Raw genomic sequence first — 25,570 nt, forward strand, 5'->3', positions numbered from 1 at the left:
GAACTTTTACATTTCTGATTCATCTTGTGATACAATTTATAAGTTCAGTCTTGCTCTATTTTAGAGAAAAAGCAAAGTAAAAATTCAGTAGCAAGGAAACCCCGACTAAAAACCAAGGCAGACTGCAGTCAGTGTAGTTTCTGCACTCCTTTGTTTTTTTCAGATTTTTTTTTTGGGGGGGGGGGGGGGGGGGGTTACTGCAGTTTGTAACATCTGTCTATTAATATGGGGTCTAGATTATATTGCATGAGAGCATATACTTCTAAAAATAAATGTATATTAATATGTACACTAAATATATAAAGGCTTCTTAATTGTTTACATCTCACAAAATATTACTCAAGGATTCCTTTAATTTGTCTTTATTGCTCATCTATTTCAACTTTTAAACATGCCAACATTAAATCAATGAAGTAAGGATATGATGTAGTGCTGTATCTGCATATGTCGAATAATTGGTCATAATTTTAAGACAAGAACATCACCTGAGGAAAACGTGTCATAAGAACATAAGTGCTGTTCAACCTAAAGCACTTTGGCCGGACAGTAAAAAAACTACTAGTAGTAAATAAATAAATAAGTAGGTTGGTAATAATAAACCGTTGGGTTAAAAGTGCTAAAATAATAACTATGAATAGGAATCTTAGATAGACATATGCTTAAAAACAGCAGCGATCACTTATATTTGATAAAAAGTCAGTTTTAATGAGATTACAGGAGAAAGAATTAAAGATGCAGGTGCTCGATATTGTCTTCATGATGGGAGTTTCACATCAAGCAAACATGCAAAAAAACTATTTCTGTATACTTGCTTGACTGGTGGAAATGAAATAAAACAACACACAAAGAATAAAGATACAGAATACAAGTAAGTTTCCAGTGGCTATGATCAAATCTTTTATCCAAAGAAAGGATCTAATGAGTGTTTGTAATGAGAGGGCTGTCATGTAGTGATGAACCAACCAACAGAAAATTATATCCCAAGTCTGCAGTTCCTCTCAACTCTGTGAAGCATTTTAGCGTCTTTCAGCTAATTTTTAGTTTTTTTGTGTTTCCAACTTTACTGTTTTGTTTAACTGTCACTGCTTTCATCTCACTTCCAGATGTAATAGACCGCTTTCCTCATGAAAACCCCCCACTGTATACTAACAGCCCCGGCAACAAATGATAGACAGAGGAAGATAGCGACAACATAAGCAGCTAAATAACGATATACTTTGCTCAGGACTTGGTGAAGGGAAAAAAAAGAGCTGAAAGGGAGAGAATATTGGACTTTACATTGACCAAGTGGCCAGAAAGACGACTCCAAGTGAATGCAAATGCTGCTCCACTGGATGTGTAAATAAGCGGCAGCGAGATTCCAAGCTCGCCATATTAACTTGATGCTGATCGTATTTCAGTGTTTACAGCTTGTTTCCATCGCTCCCAAGTGGCCAAAACAAAAATCACGTATCGCAGCTTTAAAGTTGAGACTTTGTGCGTGCTTGTTTGAAAGTAGAGCGGCGATAGCACCAACAGCGCAGTCACCTTTCAGCCTTGACCTAAGTGTGTGAGTGTTTGCTTCGTAACGTCCTAAAGACACGGGAAAGTCTGTCCCTAAAACCAGCGCGCGCTTTCAACTGGCTTATCAAAAGCCTCTGACTCATCAATGCACCAGAGGGTTTGCAGCATGAGTGTGTGTTTGCCAAAACAAGCGCGGGCAAACACTCCACAACATGTGGAGGAGCACAAGCGAGGTTTCCTTTGAGCGGGGAAGGTGCTATTGTCATGATGTGACTTCTCTATAGTAACCGCTCTATTGTATGCCTTTACCATTGTCACTGGTAACTGTGTGATCCATCATCCTTACTTGGATTTATAGGTGGCCTTTTGTGGCGTAGAGGTCCTTTGTTTGGACCGTTGTGTCCAAAAAGCATCTGAGTTTTTGTCTCTGTGCTCCATCAGTACCACTGCATCTTTAGTAAACAAAGTGCATTCTGTCTCTCAGCTCGCTGAGATGTGTGTTAGTGTGTCTATATTGATTCAGTCAATATCTATGGGCTCCATGTCTTATTCCGTGTGCTGCTGCTCTCTGTGTGTGTGTGCGCGCTACCTGAATACCTGGGTATTTGTGGCATGTCTGCTCGAGACTGTGTGTTTACTGTGCATGTACAATCCATTACAATCTGCGAGCGTCTGTATCTGACAGTCTGTGCATGCATGCGTGTGTGTATACGAGTGTGTGCGTACGAGGAGCGGTATTCCCTGGGCTGCTAGTTATAATGTTTCTGGGGGTGATGGGGGGAACTTGAAAGCCCTGCGCTGCCCAAATCAAAACTAACAAGGAAATGATGGGGGCTCCTTTATCTCCTCTCTGGCCTGGGGGGCCGTGGGGGGCGAGAACGAGAGACTAGGGAGGGAGAGAAGGAGGAGGAGGGGAGGGAGGGAGGGTTGGAGGAAGAGGAGGAGGGAGGGGGGGGCAGCCTGGCTTCCTCTTTGATTTGTAAAAAATGCATTACCTCCGAAATCAAACGGAAAATTACTGCGCCGAAGCAAAACACACAGAGCAGGAGAGAGGGAGAGAAAAGGAGATGGGTGGGTCGGGAGGGAGGGGAGAGAGTAAGACAGTGGATAGGTGTGTGAATAGAAAGGAGGTGGGAAAGAGGAAAGGAGGATTCACCTGTATAGATACGCAGTTGGATAGGGAAGGGGAGGATGGATATATATAGATATAGGCGGCACGTAGGCGGTATGAGAGGTCGCTGGAGGAATCCTGACAGATAGGAGCGCGCGTCCTCAGAGGAGGCGAGCTTATACATGCCGTGGACCACGAGAATATGGAAAATGAAAGAGATGATATAGTATTGATGACCTGTAGCCCACAGGGAAGAGGAAAACTTATAGATTATTACCTCGAACACAAAGAATATCTTATTTTCTAAAGACTCAGAGAGGCCTTCACTCAGATGTTCGGGTAAGACATCAGCATTTTAATGGCGGGACATACGTTTCTGTAATCGCACAAAGGCCAACGTGTCCACGCTGAATACAGAATTAGCCCTCACAAGCTACGTGTAGTACAACATTGTGAAACAATCCCACGTGAAAACGAGGAGCTTTCTGCGAAAGATCCAACTCACAGCTGTTATTCGAACCCTCGTGATAACTTCGACTCATTACAGTGAAAGTGAGTGTAGGCAGAGACGCAAGACGCGGGGAGAGATAAAGATGAAAAAATAAGGAATGATAGCATGAATGATGAGAGAGAGAAAAATGTGTGAGTGAGATAGGATGAATGCCGACTCTATATCTGAAGACAGAAGGAGCGGCTTGAAAAACAAGAAAGATGAAGAGAGGGAGGAAAGCGTGAGAGGGGGCCACAATCCAAAGGCTAGAAGCAGGGTGAGAGCGAGCGAGCAAGAGATAGATAGAAAGAGAGAGAGAGAGAGAGAGAGAGAGAGTCGGTCAGAGAGTGAGTGAGCGTTAGAGAGAGAGAGAGAAATGCCTGGAGTTAGCAATAATAATTTATACAAACACACCTTAATAATTCACGTTCCATTTCAATGCTGGAGGGAAAATCCAAAATTCACAGAGCATAATTAAATAGAGGCAGAGAGTGAAGGGAGAGATAGAGAGGCCAGCATTAAAGATACCAGTGTAGCAGCAGGGCATCTCTTCCATCTGAGCTTTGTAAAACAACCCTGATGAAACTGTGATATCCAAACTAGATCCCGTCCCCTCGCTCACCACGGACACACTGAAAAGCTCCTTACTTTCACCTCCTGTCAGTAGATGTCTATATGCATTCATTTAGGAGACTTAATTAGCCGCCGTATAACGAAGTAAACTCGCTCACACGGGTGCTTCATCATTGTTTATGATGTGGTCGGATCACTTGCTCGCTTATACATATATATATATTAAAAAAAGGGAGCATGTTGCAAGTTGGTCAACAGTTAGTCCATGCACACCTGTGGTGCTTTCAGGGTGCTCAGTTGTGTTTGTAAAACAAAAAACTGCAAAAATGGCAGTTGAGAAATTAATCAGACAAACTAAACTTTCTCTTTGTTTAATAGATGTGCGTCAGTTATTATGTTAATTTGCATCATACACATACAGAAGTACCCAGGCAACATGGACTTGTAAGACATCAAATATATTGTTTTGATGATGAAACATTTGTCAGTAAACAACGTAAATCTCTCACATTTGCGACCAAAAAACTTTGCCTCTGTTGCCGCAAATAAAGCTGCTTTCCTGAAACAGAACTCACCTATTTTATAATGTAATATATAACCAGAAACAGTCAGTGAGGATTAGAGACATTTTACTGAACAAGCTAGCCCTTAAATCATCATATAACGAGCAACAGAAATGGAAACAGGAAATGGACACCTAATTATAACCTAAAAAGAAAATTAGTCCCAGGAGCTCAGTTTGTAGGGCTTGACCCTTGGCCCTTTGCTGCATGTCATCCCCCTCTCTATCTCTGGCTCCGGTCACTTTATCTATCCTATTAATACAGCCAAGAAAAGGCCAAAAATAATAATAATTTAAAAAAGAAATAAAGTCTCGCCTCTTCTCAACCATTAAACCGGCCAGTTTCTTCAACTCCTTGTTTAACTGCGGCGTACCTGAACACAACTTCATACACAGACGTCTTTGACCTGCAGTACTTAATTATAAAACCCCCACTGACTAAAAATCCGTGCCACATTATCTATTAAAAAGTCCCATTTTTAATATTTAGTCCGGCTCAACTTTGACCCAGTTTTCAAAAGTCTATTTAATTCCTCCTGTTCATAAATGCACTATAGGGATGTCCACCGTGTTGCATCAGACTCAGCCTCAGGTGGCCACACAAGATAACATCCATCAAACACCTGATCTCTACCAAAGACATATAAAACATAACCTTGCCATACTTCACTTCGATTTAAGGTATGTTTTTGAACTCGCATTGCGCCCTTAGACCCTTATGCAATACCTCCAGTTTCAACAAAGTTCACACTCCAAAACTTTGACTCGTTGGTGCTGCTGCTGCTGCTGGGTAGCTCGCTCTTGCTTCAGCAAATACTTTTCGATGAAACCTCTCATGGTCTTCTCATTTTTCATATGTTAAAGCCACGCAATTTAGTAATATTAGTGACTTTAACTACGTCTTCCTGCTTTGTTTCAGGTGTTGTGGAGGCATGGACTGTAACTGCGTCAGTGATCTGCTGCTCCCCCCGGTGCCTGCGCTCTGGACGCCAGGTCAGTCCCAACTCATGCACATTTCTTCTGGTTTATTTGGTGCATCGGGTTTGCCTAAAGGTACGTATTTTGTTAAAAGTACTCATGCATGTGCAAACATCTTGAAACATATCCCTGAATCAGCTCACGTCCTTTAAAAAATTGAGTGTAACCAAACAGCCAAAACAAGCAAGTTCAGCTCTGATAAAACATCCCCATCATCATCAAAATCTCAGTGCTACGTGTTAAAATTCATCAGAAAATTAACCATATGCACCAGCATTGGTAAACAAATTCAGTCTCTGGTAGTAATTGGTTGAATGCTTAATGTTTTCACAAGGCTAGTTAGTGCCAGATTCACTTCAGGACGAGTCAGAAAGCTACTTAACTGCATCTCTGATGTGCATACAGTCGGCTTTTAGAATTCAGGCCCGAGCAGCATCAATCAGATCTCTCCCAGCGAGCTGTCATCATCCCACTGACCAATCTGTTGAGGCTAGAGGGCATTAGCGCAGACTAACATTGCTCAAGGCACGTGCTGTGATATTAAACACATCATCCCTCACCTCCATCACTCATCAGTCATTCAGACAGCAATCCCCCTCGGCAAGCGGCGGGACAAATGACAGGCCTTAACCCTGTCCTCCTCCTCTCTGTCCTGCTCCCTTCTGCCCAGGGTTCGCCTTCCCGGACTGGGCCTACAAGCCCGAGTCGAGCCCCGGGTCCAGACAGATCCAGCTGTGGCACTTCATCCTGGAGCTGCTGCAGAAGGAGGAGTACCAGGGCGTGATCGCCTGGCAGGGGGACTACGGAGAGTTCGTTATCAAGGATCCAGACGAGGTGGCTCGGCTGTGGGGGATAAGGAAATGCAAACCTCACATGAACTATGACAAGCTGAGCAGGGCACTGAGGTATGTGTTTGTACACGATGTGTTGAATGTCAGGCAACAACACTGTGGGTATCAGATAAATCAAGATGTTTATCACCCCACGGTTTACATAAATTGTTTACTCTTGTTTGACTGAATCTCTTTTTCATGTCGGTCTAATGGAAAGATAAAGGTTGGGCTTTTCCTGGGGAACGTCAATACCCTCAATTTCTCCTTATCTGTGGACATCCTAATGGAAAGTTCACCATTGAGCTGCCAAATAAAAAATTCAATAGGGATTTCAAAATTAAGCCCCAGTGTGAAATTGCTTGGACTTCTTCTTCTTAAGACTGGCGAACAGGGAAACCGCTCGGCACCGAACTCGCCGAAGGTGATTAAAACAATTCTGCCCACACTCCGCACCTTGGGCAGTCAGCACCCCCCAACCGCACACACAGTTCGCTTATGCAAATACACACACTACCCCGACTTATTCCCCCACGCTAGCCCCCCTCCTCTGCTTTCCTTTGGCCTCTTGTTAATGGGGGCTGTCGTCAGAGTCTAATTGTTATGAATTGGCTGGGGCCACAATTAGCCTTCTTAATTAGCCTCACTTAATTGCTCAATTAAGGGCCACGGCACAATTGCCACGCAAAGCAAAACACGTACACATCATTGCACCGGGCGCAGCCACTGTGGATACATGCTGATACTTACATGCTGCTGTGTGTATTCATATAGTGCATCTGCATAATGAGGCGTTGCTCACCAGTATTTAATGCTGAGCTTGTCTAATGCATTCTGTGGTTAGTGCACTTTAAAGCAATGAAATCCAAATGCGCACGAGATTTAAACTTCTATCTCGCGATGACACAGCCGCAGGTGTGTCTTCCTTTTTGTCTCCCCCCCACCACCTGAGCACTCGGCTCCTCCACCTGAGCCAGATGGCACTATGTTTTGCCTTTACTGCCGATCAAACCCGACATCCTGGCAGGCTGTACGTTGTGACACCTCAGTGGGTGGCAAAGGAAGCTGGCGTGACGGCAGCTCAACATGCCCAGCGGGAGACACCTGAGGTCGTAACCATGGAGACGGCTCTTGTTGTCCCGCCTTTTTTTGTAAATGCGCTTTGCTGCGGGAAGCGGTGCCAGCTTCTCAGTGTCATTTACATTTATTTACACATCACCTGGGCAGGAGATCGTGTTTGAGAGTCCAAAGGGCTCCTGATGATGCAGATTAAATTCCACGGCCACCGTTTGTGCTTATGTGGATAAAATCAATTTGTTTACTCGCTAGAAACACACTTTGCTTCTCATTTTAACACACCAATATTTTTTTCCGAAGATTGTGATTTCTTTCACAATGAATACCCCTTATATTTTTAATTGATAAATGGTCTTAATGTGCATAATGAAAGGAGTGTTGTGTCTCTTTGTTTGGTTTCTGTCACCGCATGTGCTCCAAGGGATCAGGCTTTTTTGACTTTTTGTCTGTTAACAGCTGAATAAAATTTCCCTTTAAAGAACCACATCGTATTGAATCAAGGCAGTCAGACTTGAATTGATTTGAGGAAGGAGGAGATGAATAAAAACAGTGGGAAATCAGCATAGCTCTCGCCCTACAGCGCTCGAGTTGTTTACTTATTCTTTTCTGTTAGAGCTGAAACACAAAACCTTGATGTGAGCATTATATTAATCCTTCCCTCCTCTTTTTCCTTTTCCTCTTCCTTTTTCCCTTATCCTTTATCCCCTCACTCCATCCCTCCTTCGATTATCCCTCTCCCTCCTCCCTTTGCAGGTATTACTACAACAAGCGCATTTTGCACAAAACCAAAGGGAAGCGGTTCACCTACAAGTTTAACTTCAGCAAGGTCGTGCTGGTGAACTACCCCATCCTGGACATGGCCAACTCTCCCTTCTTCCTGGCCCAAAACCACTTCAACGGGGGCTCCGCCGCACCAGACTGCAGCCCAGAGGTACGAAGGGTAGGATTGAGGGACTGGGGAAAGGGTGGGGTCGGTAGAGGGGTGTATGTTGTGAGATAAATATGCAGATAATAAAGTGTCAATCATGTAGGAAATTAACCACCTGACACATCTGAAAAAATGAGACTGAAATTTAAAATATAGCCATATTTAAATATAGTTTAACTCTTCGACTAGTACACGAATTAAAAAAAAATGCACAAAACTGAACAAAGAAAGAAAGGGGAGAAATAGCAGGACTTAATTTTTTATTAATAATGATTTAATTCAGGTAATCGAATCCACTTCACTCGAGTGGTTCTGACGGTCTATTTCTCAGGCCCCTGCTGTGCATTCACTTTTTACAAGAGAATGGGCGGTATTCATCGTGTCCATCTTTTATTCCCTCTCTAATGATGGTAGTAATAGAATACTTATTATTTTGCCCTGAGAGATTGTGAAATTTTTACCGAGCTAAATTGAGCATACAGAGAAAGAAGGGAGCGTGACCGAATTTTTCCTAATTTAGTTCTAAAATATTGTTACGACTTTACTAAAGCGATGCGATATTTAGAGATGAATAAAGCAATGAACAAATCCATTTGAATGCTTTAATTTCTTCTCTACATTAAGTATATATCTGTATTTTTTCAGCTTGGACGTGAGAGCCAGCGTGCGGATAATTTTCCAAACGTCCTAGAAAGTGCACGTAAACTTGAAAGTACAGTAAGGGAGAGTCATCCGTCATTTGTCTGCGCTATCCTTAAGATGGGATAAGGCGACGCTGACTCTGAAGGAGACAGTGGAAAAGGGGAGGGGGGGGAACGGTTTTAACTTGTCCTTAAAACAAAAGAAGACGTTATCCCCTCCTTCTCTCATCCCCGTCTCCGATGGCGTATCCATCTGTCATCGATTGAAAATGAAAGAAATAGAAAGCAAAGGGGGTCACGTCACATCAGATCAATGGCGGGTCATTAATGCGGTTTGTTAAGCAACGCAGATCTCGCAGCTTGGGAGTACAGTCTCGCCTTTCAAACTTCGGGCTGCGCTGTGACAGATAGTATTGATCCAAAGTCCTGCTAGGGGGAAAAAAATCCCCCCTTTGTCCCCTTGATTCCTGAGATTCAACTGTTCCATTTCTTTCACCACCTTCACCTCCTTCTCCTTCTCCTTCACATATTTGAAACTGAAAAAGAAAAAGAGAAAATGACAGGCACACACCGACACACACAGCTGCCCTACATCCTGAATGGATGTCATTCTCTCAGATCTCAGTGTCCCTTCACACAAACGGTCCCACAATCCCTCTCTCTCCTCCTTATTTATCCTTTGTGCCCACAATCTTAATCGCTGGTCTCCATTTGACTCTGTACTCTTCCTGCCTTTGAGTCTCTGAGCCGCTGCGTCCTCCTACCTCCCTTTTTTCCCCCCCGAGTCCCATGACACCCCTTTTTATCATGTCCTTGCTGCGACTCTGTCGCTGTTTGCATCACACTCTGCAGGGTGCTGCTGTCAACATACGACTTTACCCGCAGCAAAATGAGGGCAGATTTGTAGGAAAACGTGTGCACTTTTAAGGAAGCACGCAAACTAATTTCTAATCTTTTTCTTCTCCACTTCTTTGTTGCTCAGACCATACAGTCCCTGTTTCCTCGTTTGCCGGAAGCCGGCAGGGGAACGTCCCTGTTTGATCGAGGGACCGCGGCGCCGGGGCCCGAAGGAGACAAGCTGAGACTGGATGCGTTCCCCTTCCTCAGTTCAGGTGAGCTAATGGAAGGAGAAAAGTTAGCCCACAACTCTGCAAAAACAGGAACTCTCCGCATCTCCGAGACAAAGAGGAGGAAGGCAGCTTGTGTTGAGGGTGCGTGCAGCAGTGTGCACACAGAAACCTTCTTAAACAAGAGGAGGAAGAGAAAGAGGATAGCAGGGAGAGGATTGAGGATATGGGGAGGCATGAACATTTATTGTTAAAGGAAATAAGAGGGATGGCTGTCCCATCGCAGCCCGCGGTGAGGCTGCGCTTCAGGTGAGAGAGGCCAGGTTAGCTTGTGAATTATGCATATCGGCGGCGGTAAGAAACAAGTCGGTGGGCTGGAGAAATCATCCACCTTTTCAGCGCGATCATTCGTATTTGTCGTCCTTTTTTTCACCCGTCGTCGACGGCGTTGGTGTGCGTATGTTCGCCCGACGCCGTGCATGCATCTGCCTTTGTTTATACTTGCGCACACTCCATACGTGCATCAGAATGTGTACGAATGTGCAGAGCTACAGAGCCGGTGTGCAAACAGATGTATTCACACACACATGCACTCCTCATCACACAATCTGCCCCCCCCTTCTCTCCCCACTCTGTTTGTCCTCAGGTCCTTTTCCCCCCTTCTTCCCTTCTCACCCTCCTCTCCCTCCCATGTGTCCCCGCTGTCCTAATCCCTTCCCAGGCAGGAAGGCCCTAATTGAGGGTGCAGGCTTCAGTTTGTGGCCTGTGGGCGCCCATTACTGTGTTTTCATAAGCAAGTGAGGCCTGCCTGACTGATTCAATATTCATGTGTCTGCCAGCTACTCCTGGCCCAGCACGCAGAGACTTCACCACTGTCAAATTAGCCCTGCATAGTAAATAACAGAGTGGAAGAGAGAGAGAGCGAGCGAGGAAGACTGAGAGAGGTGGAGGGTGCGGCGGAGAGAGAGAATCTTTGAGTTGGTTGTCAGTTGGAAGGAAGTACAGTAGGTTGTGAGGCAATGCTTTTGTTTGTTCATTAAAATTGGATTCCAGCATCACCTCAAATTTATTCTGCTTTCCCTGCTATCAAGCAATGCTGGCGAGGAACTGAACTCAAATACGGCGCGGTATTTAATTTGCTTCATCTAAAGGGTTTTCGCTTAATCTGAAATGATGCAGCGACATGTCAAAACATTGGGGGGGGGGGACAAGAGATCGACAGTTTGCAAGTTTCCTCTCTGTCAGTCACTTAACCTCTGGAAGTGCACGGCGTCGGCTGCTGATGCATTCTTTAGTATTTCTGGGCTGTCAAGGCTGCGACGGGGCAACATGTCAACAAATATTTTCCTTTAAATAATAAGACGTTTTGAAGATGTAAACTCTGCTTTATTAGTTGTTCAATTTTTTTTTGTTTGTTTGTTTTAGTTTTTCACTGCAGTGTAAAATCTGCTCACATCTGGTTTTCAGCGGTGTGAAGTGGATCCACTCCACAGTACTGGCATGCATAAATGAACCATCAGGTTTTTTTTTGTTAAAAGCAACCGTGCCAGAATTGGCCCCTGTGGCTTCTGATTAGAATTGCTAATACTGTTGAGCATAATTAGTGAACATTCTTGGATGTTGTATGTCAAGAAACCTTTGGTCCTTCTGAGCGCTAACCTCCATCTCTGGATTTTCTCCATCCTAGGTGCCCCGTGCTATTCCAAACCCCCGTCCCTGCTGGGCCCGTACCCGCGCAACCCACCCTTTGACTACCCCTGGGGCTTCAACCCCTACCTCCCAGGGGCCTTCTCTCTCAACAACTGCCCCAAACTGCCTCCTGGCTCCCTCTACCCCTCCCAGTTCTACCCCAACCCTCTGCAGAGCAGCCTTTCCCAGCTGCCTCACCCTTTCTCCTCCGTGCTCCCCCCAGGGGAGGCAGGTGCAGGTGAGAGGGGAGCGGCGGGGCAAACCGGAGGGACAAACGGCACGGCGGGTGGTCAGCCGGTCAGACTCTGCCTGCCACCCTACCCAGGGAGCCTGTCAATGGGTCGGACTGACATCGGGGCGTCATTGGGGGAAAGGGAAAGGGCGGAGGCAAGTCCTCCAGGCACTGGGCTGGGGCTGAGTCTGGGAGCAGTCGGCCTGGGAGCTGGTACTGGGACAGGCCGGCAGAGCCCCACAGAGAGGAGAGGTGGGGTGAAGCAGGACCCAGAGTCAGACTCAGACCTGGAGATCACAGATCTGAGCGACTGCAGCTCGGACAACGAAAACGAGCACGAGTTCAGCATCAGGAAGGAATCCAGCCTGGCGAACCGGTCGCAGATAGTGCTGGATGGAAAGAAAGGGAGCGTGTTGCCACCCATCTCCTCTCTCCCACCGCCGGCGTCCCCGCATCCTCTGAAGAGCCTGGTGCCCATCACTCCTCCGCCCCCGTCCCTGCCTCCGTCACTTTCCCCCTCCGTGGCTCTGCATGAAAGACACAGGGAGACAGAGACTCTCAAAATGATACACAGCTAATACATTCTCTCCTGCGTCCACCATCTTGCCAGTCTGCGCTCTGATAACTCTCTTTTTCTCTCCTTTCCTTTCTTGGAGACACTTTCCTGCTTTAAACTGTCAGCTCCCCCCAATCACTCCCGAAGATACTTTTTTCCAGGAAAGGCAGTTATGTTCTTTACTTCTGAAATTACTGTTTCCCTGTTTGCTGTGTAAGTTTGTAACTTGCCTACAGTCCATTACACTACTGACTTGTCCATTCTGGAGTATACGGGCTGCACAGTTTTTAGGCTATAGGCTGTCTGTATCACCATCTTGTCCTTTCCGTTTTGATCTCTCACACCAAATGATCGCTCCATGGTTCCTGGACTTTGTTTTGCGTGTTGCCAGCAGTACTCAGACTACAATTTGCTGTCTGCGGCCGAGCTATGATAGAAGGCAGCGAGGTGGTAAATTACAGCACAGCAAAGCCTGCCTCGACAAACATTAACAAACAACATCCCTATACTAACAGAACAGAACAACAAATAATGCTCAGATCGATCCAATTTTACAGATTTGTCCTGTAATTCTTGAGATTCGGACTATATATAATCACTATGACTCCTGAGACATAGTCAAACACTGCCACCTAGTGGTCCTCTCGGTCAACGTCTCCTTCAGTGAAATCATCTCCTTTCCGTAATGCTGCGGTCAAAATTGTTGCCCCTAACTTTGTTTTGCACTTTCTTTGATATGATATTGTTTCCTAATTTCTTAATTCAAATGGTAAAATCCATATTTCTAATGCTGTTAACTGTGGTAGTCTGTGAATATTTATTTTGTCCTGTGGTTCAAGTATTTCCTGCACATTTTCTTAAAAAAATACAACAACAAAAAAAAAAAAAAAAAAAGGAAAGAAAAAGAGAGCAGAGGGAGCTGGACCCAATCTAGAAATTTGTATGAATATCTCTGTGTATATATTTTATTATGGTGTACATTACATTTAATTATTATTCACTATGATAAGATTTAGCTGTATTGTTGTGATTTAATTCCGTATTTAAACATGTTGGAAAAATTATAAGCTTAGGTGTATCAAAGTTTAAATTATTAATGGCAGAAGATCTGCACTCTGAAGATGTTTTTCTATGATGAGGACAGAGTTCACACTGGGAATTGTCTCTGATTTTCTCAACCCCAATTAATTGTGCCCTTTGGTCATTTTTGCCAGATGCCCAACATACAAACCCTTTGGGTTCAAGAATACGCCGGTAGACTTATTTTTATAGTTAGCATTCACCCAGTGTAACTGTACTGTAATTAGTCTAATGTGAATAATATTGGTCTTTGCATTTTCTATTTTTAAATCCTCCCCCTAAAATCTGTTTTGATTATTTTTCAATCAGAGCTTTTTGTCCAAGCCAGCAGCGGAGCAATCGGGTTTGCTTAAGGACATTAAACAGTGGGAGGAAAAAATATTCGAAAACTGTTTATCTTTGCTCTACCAGGTCTAATAAAACGACGTCCCTTCCTCCAGACTCTCAGCACAGAGTGAACACTAAACCATATTGTACAGCTTCATAGCCTTTATAGCCTATGGTTTGTCAAACAGTGGCGGTCTACGATTAGTTGTCAAAGCTCTATTGTAAAGTTAATGTAAAGCTCTATGTTTGTTGAGTTGCTACGGGAAAGGCCTCCAGTCCACCCCCATGTGCGGGGTCCGACTAACTAACAGCTGTAAATACTGTTTTCCTTTGTGTGTGTATGTGTGTGTACACATCCAAAAATGACAATGCAGTGGTTTTACCTGTCATCACTCTTTGTTTTACTGTAAAGAGGAAAAATGGAAAGTGCAAAAAAGAAGAAAAAGATTAATATCTTCAAAAGCAATAAACATTATTCTGGATAGTGGGCTGTTGTCGACTGTGTGTCTGTTGAATGGATTCACTGTGTGACATCGAGCAACGAAATTAAGTTTCTTCTGTTAAAATCTCGACTGTAGTGTTTGAAAGTTACAGCAGGTTTTGTTTTCCGTCACATTAAGATATTCAGATTCAAAACTTTTTTAGACAGAAACTTGTTTTTTTGGACTCCAAAGTAGTTAGTTAGTTAATTATATAAATAATTGGTATTGATATTGGTTATTAATTCTTAATTTTGTTCAGCTTCGACAACAACAAAAGAAAAGTTGATAGTGAAAAAGAATTGCCCTTCTCCTGACCAAAATAGCATAAACTGAACTGTAAATCTTTTGCATTCTTGCAAACATGATCCAAGAATGACACAAAATAATTTGCTGTAGAATTTTAGACACTGTGAAGAAATGAAGAATTACAATTGGTAGGTAAGTTTGATTTTATCTTGCAAAGGATTTCTGTTGAGTCAAGCCACACTTTGTCCTCAATTAAGTTAATGAAAGCATGAACAGAATAATCAAAGAATGAATTGATTCTAATGCTAATGGTGTCATTAATATGGCTGGCTTTTATATATATATATATATATATATATATATATATATATATATATATATATATATATATATATATATATATATATATATATAAATATTCACTATTTATGTTTTATATAATAATAATAATAATACAGTTTGTAGAACATATATCTACATTCCATGATGATTCAGACACACTTTTTTGTTTCAAACGCTATTCTTTGGTGCTTTATCACTAATACATGTTATTGTAGACCTATGCCATAGTTCTTATTAATGGTAACAATGATAAAAAGCAGTTTATTCAGCATATGTGGTCTAAAGCTGGTGTCCGTTTCCTCATTATCTCTGTAGTCTACAAACCTCTCACCACCAATCAGGAACTTGCGGTTTGAATGCATATCCAAGGTTTGTGACAGTAAACAAATCACACACACACAACCTCATAAATATCAGGACGTAGAAAAAAATGTGATTCCGACAAATGCAACAAAATTTTATGCCATGATCCCAAAAGTTAGTTGAAATAGTTTTCACTGTATAGACATTTGTGATATTTTAGAATTCCACAATAAACTTTATCGACCACAAACACAACAATGCACTGAAACAATGAACTGACAATGTAATCACTATTAATCACCCCAATCAGCTTTTTCTACAATATAATCTTTCTTTCTCAAATAAAGAAAAGTATTCATATCCGCGCATATTGGACAACATTACACCGATATATCTGTGACAGGCCAATATCAGGCAGCCGATACACTGCTAGACACTAGTTTGTACATTCTCAAAGTCAGTGACACAACGTCATGACCTCAACTATCACACCAAAAATCCTAAAGGTTATGCTTGTAAGAGAAGTTGATTTTTGAGTCTCATTCCCAACTCGTCAAATGAAGCTTTGGGAGCGAAAATATTTTTTTCTTACAAATAGGACTTTTAACTTTCCCTGCAACAGGCCACACAACATGAAAACTAAACTTAATCAAGGTTATGACCACGATACAAACAATGAGGAGTAAAATCTAATTTTTAACATTAACATTTTGATACTTAAATACTGACTGATGCAAACTTTGTTGAAGTCTGTGCCAGATTATAGTTCCAGCTGAAGGTAGAGTGTGCCGATAACTGCAAATACTGAGCTGCACCTATCGCCTGTAAACGCTTTGCCACCAGTCCTAAAATCATCTACAGCTCTCACTACATGCCTGGATTTAAAATTGACATTAACCAAAACATGTATTACAAGCCAACACGGATGAAACAAAAATCTACTGCTAGATGAAAAACAGATTGACCTTGAGGTCAGTTTAATGTCACATGACGAGAAATTGTTTTGTCAACTTCTATTTCCAACGTCAAGATACAGCATCTCTGATTTCATTCTGTTCGCCTGGGCCATTAAAACCTTACCTAAATGATAAAAAATGCAGGTCTATGTTTATGCAGGTCTTGGTTATTTTAGTTTGAGAGTACAGGGTCACGTCTCTAGAGGACAATGTAGTGTCTGCATGTCTCCACAAGGTGGCGCAAGGAGGCCAGCGCAGAAGCCAACAACTTGGCAGCGCCAAGCAGGGAGGAAAGTTTGATTTGTGCAATCAACTCAAACAGTCGCTCTGATTTCACGACAGACGCGTGTTCTTTACGGTCCTTGAACAGCTGTCATCTGTCCTCACAAGCTCCACAGTGGCATGTTAAATTATGTATATTGTGGGAAAAGAACAAAAAGTGGAACAATTAGGAATTGTTTAATTAATTTGGGAAAAAATAACTCTTCTGGTTGCTTCAGCAAGTCTTGGACATTAATACTAATGATAAGAGAGAAGTAACTCAGCTTAAAGGGGAGCTGTGTAGTTTGAGATATGAAATTCAAACTCAGAAGTGTAATATTGACAATTTTAATGAGGTAATAATACAATCTCTTTCTTCCATGACTGAATAACCAAGCTGTTCTCAGAGGGAAAGTAAGGTCCCCAGAACACAGTTTGAAGCCAGACAGATGGCCGAATCTGACACATATAATCACATCAAAATCAAATCAGTTTTACTTATACAGCCCAAAATCACAATCACATGGCCTCAGTGGGCTTTACACAACATCTTCTGTTCTTAGACCCTTTATCCGAGAGAGGAAAAACTTGCCATACTGAGAAAAAAAAACAGAGAGGAACAAAAATAAATGGAAGAAACCTCTGGAAGGAGGGATCCCTGTCCCAGGACGGATAAACATGCAACAGATGTCACATGTACAGAACAGAAGAATAAAAATCACAGTTCACAAATTGCACTGGCAGAATAACTGATACAAATTCCATAAACAAAGTAAAAACCGAATAAAAACGTTGTTGTCCTTTCATATCAGTTTGCTTGTGATTACAACTTCTCCACCAAAACTACATTTAATGCAAAAGTCTCAAAATTGAGTTAATGTCAGAAATTGTCATGCCATCGTCAGACCATTGTCCCCTAAAGTGCAAATAGCACAACCCTGGAAAATGTTACGACAAACTACTATTTGGGGTTTTTTTTTGTAAGAAACACTGTTAAACGTACATTTGAGGCTCACTGAACACCTTCTGTAGCATGAGTGGGGACGGAATACTGTGTGACACCGTGCGGAAACCAGCCGTTAAAACTGTTTTTAAAAACTCGTCGATATTTGAGGATTAAAATCAACAAAAACATCTCAAAAACTAAAAAAAATAACGTGCTATCAGACACGTTGTTCTCGCTGAACAATTTAAACTTTAAATCTGTACTTTTTTTTTTTATCCGCCGTGTGATGAATCGACCCCGGGCTCTTTTTTTTCTGGATGTGTACTTCCGCGTCTAATGTTTTTTTCCCACTGACACACGACAACTTTCGGAACAGGAAACCTATTAGACGCTCCGACTGTCGTTTTCTCTCCATTTTCGGGTGAGTAAATTATCTTTACACCGTGTCGACGAACGCTACGAGGAGCTCGAACTTTTTCGCGGCTCCGTGTGCTAATTTTAAAAAGTCGTCATGGATATTTGTTTTACCGAGAGAAATGGCTTATCCACCCCCCTCCTCCTCCTCGTCCTGTAGCCCGAGCTGCAGACGGTCTGGTCCACACTCACACAGGAATGCTGCTGCTGCTGCGGCTGCTGCTGGCTGCACTACATCGTCCTCTCTGGATAAAAAAAAACAAAACAAGAGAAAAAGTAGTCGATAACGCTTTTATTTAACATGTTTGGTTGCTCAACGAAGCCGTGGTACAACAAATACGACTTTAAAGGTGTGTGTCAGACGCGTGGAAGCAGTTTTTTTTTGTAGGTGACTAAAGGTAGCTTCTGTTTGTATTTCCTGACAAAACCATCTGGTGCTGGCTTTTTTTATGACCAGACCTGTTTTTTAGGTCTGATCCCAAAGTACAAATCACTTTTTAATATTCTCCAAGGGGAGTTATGTTGTGTCATTTGTATTCAGCGGGGGAGTTTTATAGCCGGTGACCTTGTGAAATTTTATGTATTTTTATCTTCTTTGCAAGAGTATCCTCCTGATATTTATCACATGAGGGCTGTTGTTGTTTGTCATACAGATAATACAGATATGTAATGTGTCCTTTTTCCTTTTCGATTGCCCTTTTTGGGGGGTGAGAGGGGGTTGTTTTCATCTCAGCAGTGGAATTACAGCGTCTGAGATAATTAGTGCCAAATCAAGCTTTTCCATTTCACCTTATTTGAAAGTTTTTTGTAGATAAAAAGAGGCAACAAACCTGCACATGACACTACCTCCGCTCTTCCTATACCCCCTCGCTCATCTGACCAGCACATATATAGATTGAAGGGGGGGTTCCACTGCAGACAGTTCAGTAATTAGTGTCTGGATATAATTGATTACCCCTGATGATTTTTTGCCTTGTGAAACATTGCCTGTGCAGAGTAGGCAAGAGAGTTTCCTGCGCTCACAGGAAACTGCAATTACTGTACATCTAGAGCGGCTTCATTATCTCACTGCAGTCATTAACTAAAGATAGGGGGCCTGGAACAGTGTGGGCTGTGCTTGCCAGTAAGCTGATATATTTTCATTAATCACTCCTCCAAGAACAACAACCTGTCTTTTTTTTTTGTTGGAGCCAACTTGCCGGGCCAGTTTGTCTCACTCCTCAGAGGGTTTTAATCTGCAAAGCATGAGCCATGTCGAAACAGACCCGCTGCATGTTAATAACGATCGCCGATTATTAGACGGTGCCATGTGTGTGTTAAGGGCGTTGCAGCTGGCGGTTTCGGAGACTGTGACGTGTTCCCCCAGCCAGCCGCTGCACCCCAGAGGCCCCATGTGAAGCAGGCCCTGCCACTTCCTGTTACGCTCTGCTAGACCAGAGGAGCACCGCACTTGTCATCTCTCTCTCTCTCTCAACGTTTTACAAGTGCAGGCTTGTCTGGAGCCCAAAGGCTACCTTCTCTTCCTTTTAAAGGAATGTTGGCTATAATCTGAGTTGCCGTGGCGCTCTCTCCCTCCCCGTCTCTCACTCTCTCCATAGTCATAGGCCCAACGTAAACTCGGCCACATCCACTGCCTCTCAAAGGGTAAGAAAGATAAACTTGTGTAGGGCTACAGCGAGGCGTAACGGGGGTTGTTAACCTGTGTGAGAGATACCCAGCAACTGGAATGACAGGTAATGGCACCAACTGTGGAACAGCCAGGGGGTGTCCTAAGGGCCCAGAGCTGAGTACAGGGCAAAGCTAATAATTTACTGTAGTCAGGCTCGGACTTCAAAGGAAACACAGGTATTCTTCTCTGGCTGCAGTTGGATTGACGCACAGGCAGCAGATAATGAGAGACAGAGCGGACTGGGCCGCTCTTCTTCTCTCTGCGGGGCAACAGTGAAATCTACTGATTCCTCCTGAATGAGCGCAGTGGGAAAGGTCGGCGAACTTACAAAAGTCCATGTCTGTGTGTGTGTGTGTGTGTGTGTGTGTGTGTGTGTGCGCATAGGATGGGGGTTAAGCTGCCCAGCACCTCTGACGCAAGTATACCTGAAACCAAAGCTAATCTCAGCACCGAGCAAAGTGACACACTGTAAGGTGACACTGTCTGTTTGCATACATCACTCATATGTAACGTGTTGTTTTTTTCATATATATATATATATATATATATATATATATATATATATATATATATATATATATGAAAAAACCGTATACAGTATATATCAGTATATTAAAAGAGAAAATAGAGTTTCTGTTCCCTCAACATCTGTAGGTAAAAAAGTGATCAGGATATCTCTTTGTCTTACTTGAGCTCCATCATCATGCATCAGCGTGATTCATTTTTCTGGTATTTACTGAATTACTAACTGGATTAGCTACAGACATTCTCATCTGGTTATTTTATCCATAAATGGTTCTTGAATTGCATTGAATTTGAACAGGCCTTTTTTCATTATGAAAAGCAAAAGGTGTGAAGAATACAATTATGGTGCATCAGTTTCAGGGTCATTGAGCATTGAGTTTATACTCTAGATATTACTGTTGCAATATAAGAAACTCAGTGCTGCGTCAGGGTTGAACAGAACGCCTGCCCTGTTTGGGTCGGGCTCGGTTATTTCTCTCTCAGGACAGAAAAATGCACCCTGAGTTGCACTCTAGTGTCCGAACCCAGACCGAGATAACCCCTGATGACATCACTATGAAGTCATCAAGATTAATTACTCATACTTTACAAACTTTGATGCAGAGCCACTGAAGGTGTTTTAATACTGTAATGGCAGGCAGAGTATCAGAATCAGACACAGTAGGAATTTACCCTGATACTGTGTTGCATAATAGTCAAATAATATACAACGTAAGACGTAATAGAAAAAATGAAGAGGAGATGTGCAAAATATTGACGCTAGACAAAATTGGAGGTGGGGACTTGATGTTAATGTAACGTGTTTAGAGTCGTACTTTCCATAAGGAGTAAACTCACCTATATATGTACAGTTGGTGGAATACCCCTTTAAGAATCTAACATAACAGTATTCAGGCCTCGCATTTCTTTTGGCAAATCTGCCCTGACTCGTTTTGCCTCTTGTCATAGCTCACAAAGTGTTTTTTTTTATGTAGACAAAACAAACATTATATAGCTGAAACACAACTGCCACTGTGCTCGTATGTTATCAGCTGATTCACAGGACAGTGATTTTTAAGTTAAAGGCAGCTAACACAGGCAGCTCAGTGTATTCACCTGCCAATCTCTGTCATCTCGCACCAGACCAGACTCCCTACTCGCACTATGTGTAGTCAAGAGTGTGTTGCATGTGTGAGACATATGAGTCATGTGTGTGGAGCTGTCACCAACCCCCAACTACAACTGAGTGACCCTGAGAATGAATGCAGCCAATCTCAGCATTTGAGTGTTTACATGTTCTCAAATGCGATGATGAGGAGGGTTTTGTTAAAAAGTATAACCTGGGCTGTAGCCGCTTGTTCCTCACAAGGTAGAAAATGGAAAGAGTTACATCCATCTGTCCAAATGTGAGTCAGAGAGAGATCGCTGGAAAACTGAGCGAGCGGGCGCGCGCACGAGAGAGGGAGGAATCGGAGAATGAGCTCTTTCATTTGAGGGTCGGGGTGGAAAAAGCGAGAGTCGACTCCATGGATGATGTTTACTCTTGAGGAGCGAAAGATGGGGGGTATGTTGGGGTGAAAGGTCCTCCAGTCTGAGTGAGTGTGTACAGACAGCGTGCAGGCTGCATGTCAGCACTCAGGCTTTTAAAAACAAAAGGAATCTTGTATTTGTCATATTGTAATAACAGTACAGATACATTGATAGTCACACTTTTATAATTGTACTATAACTCATGATAATTTCCATTGCCTTTTCTGAATAGAGTAAATAAAATACTTCATTGAAAACCCCATGTTTGAATTATAAAGTGTTTGTGTGGGTCTCAAAAAGGTGGTTGCTAACAAGTGGATGAATGCAACCACTGACTTTGTCGGGGACATTAACGTTATAACACCAAATGTGGAGAATTGTCTGCTTACAAGTTCATCTCTACAGGCGGACTGTAGTTGCAAACTGTTCCGAGTTTACAGGCTCCAGGTTGGACATGGACCCAAAAATCTGTCAAGTGTGACTAAACATTTTCATTGGTCTTACCGATGCACTTAATATTTTGCAGAGCAGATTAAAGTTACAGTTACTGAAATTTCTTTTGGAATTGACAACATTTTTCTGCACCTTAATTGCTACTCACAATCATATACATAGTTTGCACATTGCACACAGGTGCAACCAGCTTAAAAAAAGGAAGTCTAGACCCCCGTTCTAACTTTACAGCTTATAAATTGATCAACTTTTAATAATGTAGTGAGGCACTTAGTGGTGTTGATGCTGAAGTCATAGACTTTCCATTCCTTAAGAGCCTGACATAAGCTTTTTACCTCTATCGGTTTCATTTACTCCTTAAAAAAACATAAAGCATAAAAGTGGTGTTCTTTTGCTGAACAGAACCTGTAGGTATCATTAACTTGGGAAAAATCCTGAAGCTTTTGGTCGTAGGAACCAGAGAGATGCTAAGTTCCAGGTTAGCCTACAAAAATCTGTCATCCCTGCAGCCTTCTATACTTCCAAGATTTATTTTCTGTTATTAACACCTATTTAGTTCCCACCGGTAATGTTTTTAGCTTTTACTTATTTGTTAATTTTTTTAATTGTGATATGTGGTGCCGATGCTGCTTTATTAGTACCTCCCCTGTTTTTTTTTTATTAGTGTGTGTGCTTTCTTTTTACATAATGAAATTAGATTAATCAAGTAAAAAACGCCCCAACTTTGTAATTGTGAAGATTTGCAGTATTTCCGTATAATGTGTGATAGTAAATTGTCCGTCTTTGCGGGGCTGCATAGCTCTTTTGGGGCAGAACAAGCTATTTGAAAATGTTAACTTGTAACTGGCACTTTAAACAATTTTCTGACATTTCATTTAATGATAAAAAAATAATAGATGAATTGATAACGAATAGAAGAGAAGCACAATTTACTTTTTCATCATACATATCAAGTAAATTTGTTTAAATAGCCCAATATCACTTATTTGTCTTATTTACAATCTGCACAACATAAAACACCCTCTATCCTCAGACCATTGAGAAAAGATTAGTAGGAATCAGAAGATAGAAACCTGAGGAGGACCAATAGAGCGGGAATTTTGCTTTCAGGATAGACAAATATACAGTAGATGAAGAGAGTAAATCTGTACTTGCATCTGTACATTTTTTTTGGCACAGCATGTACAATCATCCCTCTCTTGCATTTCCCAGTGCAGGTTAGTATTCAAATCTTCCCTGTGAAGTGCAGTGGTACATTGCAAAATGTGTTCTATCAGTGCGACATACCGAAAATAATTTGGATGCCTCCCCTGATGGATGGAGTCTAATTTTAAAGCAGTCATCAGCTGGTACTCATAAATGTATAAATGCTGCAATGAACTATTATTTTCATCAGATGATTGATTATTGTTCAATAAAATGTCCATCAGTTTTCAAAGTTGACACATATTTGATTGCTAAATACATTCAGTTTGGTAACATAACAAAACAGCAAATATTCACATTAGGGTGTTAAAGATTACTACTGCATATGTGGAAGCTGTATAAAGTATTTTGAGGCTCAAGAGGGAGCAAAGTATGATAAATGGACCATCAGCTGTTGCTGAAAACTACTTAGAGAGTTATAACAAGTTTGAAAATGAAATAAAATAAGATACCATCTGACAGTTTGGTGTCACCAGACCTCTATTGCTCGCTACTCACCTCAGCTTGTAACCTGTTTTGCAGCTGGGTATCGTTAAAAATGTGTGACCTAGTGTTTTTCATGCATGTCTTGAGACAGCCAATCACCAGCACTATTAGTTCTTGGCACAACAAGCATGCTGCATATTTATTGGCTCACTGACGCTGATGAGATTATCTCCTTTGGTTTCTAAATTTTGGTACCGAGTGACATCACTTTTTCTTTATCCTCAATAGTTTGGAGGCAGTTTGGTCAGTCCCATAAAAGTATGGATGTTCAACAAGCAGCTCTAAATAGCTGCTACTAGCAAAGCACACCTAAATCTTTTATTGAATTGTTTGTGGTTCAGTTGCATGTTGGGAAATGTAGACAAAATGTAGGGAAATGTGACAGGGAAGGAAAAAGAATGGGATAGACAAGATTTAGCTGCAGTTTTGATACATCAACATGAATTGTTAGTCCAACAGCGTTATAGATGCTATATGGAAAAATGGTTCAGTACTCTTACAACTTGAATATTATGGCCGTAGACTCTCAAATACTGATTTTATATGCTCTGTTGTTCACCTTACCTTGAGTATCAGCTGACCAAAGTTGGAGATATGATTGTATTGTTAGGTATGACTCTATTTATTTTATCATTTTTGACTATCTAGGACTGCACAATTTCTCAACATATCAAAATATTATCGAATTATAATGAAGTACTGGATGTACCTGGCTTACATGTGTTGTTTTTCAGGTGCAAGAAAAACATGTTGTTGGAGAGGACCCCAACAAATGTCACATCATGGTGTTTTCAATATTTTTTCCTGTGAGGTGGAAATATGCTCAAAAATGTTCACTCGCACTAACCGAAAATCAAATCCCAATTGTAATATCTGCCAGAATTAATGGCAATGTGATTTTTTTTTTCCGTTATTGTGCCGCCCTAGGCAGATCCTTAAAGACAGGGAGAAGAATGTTGCATGTCTGGATTGCACACTGTTGGCATGAGGTTAGCATTATGAACCAAGGTGTGCTCGTGCGCAAGTACAGAGGCATTTCTGGCCTCCGTGACTTTCTGGGCAGACTAAATTCCTTCCAAACATATTCAGTATCAGCTTATTGTTGCTGCTGCTTTGTTTGGTATCAAAAACCAGAAAGCTAATGAGCATTGGACGCACATAACCACAACAACAGACTTGTGAATGAATGAGATGTGGGGGTTTTTTGTCACAAATTCAGAGGTTTCTGTGTTTGGCTTCAGCAATTACTGCTCCATCAACAAACACACACACACACACACACACACACACACACACACATGGAAGCAGTTAGGCCAGGCTGGAGGTTCACTGTGAACTGCCAATCCATGCCAGTCGATTGGCCCCAACCTATCAACTGTTTCCATGAAGCCAATGACCTCTATATGGGGACATGGAGTGAGCGAGCAAGAGAGAGAGAGGGAGGATGGAGGGGGTGGGTTTGGGTGGGGGTGGCACTTTTTTGAGCATGTGAGTAAAGTGTACTTTGGCTCCAAGGAGAAACTACAGAAAGTGAAAAGAAATTGTGTTAAAAGTCACTGAATATGCACGGCCGTGTGCACAAAGAAGGAAGGAGGTTAAGCATAGCTTGTTATACCTTGTTTAACATCATCCTCGATATGCTCTGCCGAGGTTGGGGTGGGGGATGGGCATTATCCAGCATCATTAAAAACCTCTAAAAGCAATGTCTACTCAGCTGAGATCATATGATGAGAAAGTCAATGCCTCTACAATGTTTTTTCTTCCAAATAAAGTCATATCAAGAAAAGGTCATTTAAGTAAACAGGGTTTTTTGTGGTCCTTTTTAAAAGTCTGAAAAAGGGCAATTTGTAAATATGGCCAGAATTTTTAGTTTAAAACATGGAGAAAAAAACGACGCAAGATGTGGTTTCTCTCATTTACTAAACCAAGACGAGCTTAATTGCCTTGTTAACTCATTGTAAAACACATTTATCTCTACATAAACTAGATAAAAATCACTGAAACTTGTCTATCCACAATCACCTCTGGTTTGGTGGAAAAAAAGCTCAATTTCAAGATGTAAAAGTATTTTGAATACATGTCATTTTCACCCAAAGCTGAAGCCCGACTCTCTTTAGCTTGACTGACA

The 25,570-nt window shown here is 42.0% G+C and overlaps 2 protein-coding genes across 5 annotated transcripts in view; both read left to right on the top strand.

The window, feature by feature from the left end:
* The window catches only part of erfl1 (Ets2 repressor factor like 1), a 44,332-nt gene extending 30,201 nt beyond the window's left edge, over positions 1-14,131 (top strand). The window contains exons 3-7 of one of the 3 annotated variants that reach the window (XM_030392681.1): positions 5,159-5,292; positions 5,888-6,122; positions 7,878-8,064; positions 9,676-9,805; positions 11,448-14,131. In XM_030392681.1, coding sequence (XP_030248541.1) covers positions 5,172-5,292; positions 5,888-6,122; positions 7,878-8,064; positions 9,676-9,805; positions 11,448-12,259 — 1,485 coding nt within the window. In that variant the 5' untranslated portion in view covers positions 5,159-5,171 and the 3' untranslated portion in view covers positions 12,260-14,131. The remainder of the gene's footprint in view (positions 1-5,158; positions 5,293-5,887; positions 6,123-7,877; positions 8,065-9,675; positions 9,806-11,447) is intronic. The other 2 variants (XM_030392679.1, XM_030392680.1) reach the window with 2 other exon arrangements.
* A 3,249-nt stretch (positions 14,132-17,380) lies between these two features.
* Positions 17,381-25,570, top strand: part of arhgef1 (Rho guanine nucleotide exchange factor (GEF) 1) — a 45,780-nt gene continuing 37,590 nt past the window's right edge. For both annotated transcript variants that reach the window (XM_030393139.1, XM_030393138.1), the window contains exon 1: positions 17,381-17,601. The gene's annotated coding sequence lies outside the window, so the exon portion shown is untranslated. The remainder of the gene's footprint in view (positions 17,602-25,570) is intronic.

Source organism: Sparus aurata, chromosome 17 (assembly GCF_900880675.1).
Source record: "Sparus aurata chromosome 17, fSpaAur1.1, whole genome shotgun sequence".
In the NCBI taxonomy this organism is placed as follows: domain Eukaryota; kingdom Metazoa; phylum Chordata; class Actinopteri; order Spariformes; family Sparidae; genus Sparus; species Sparus aurata.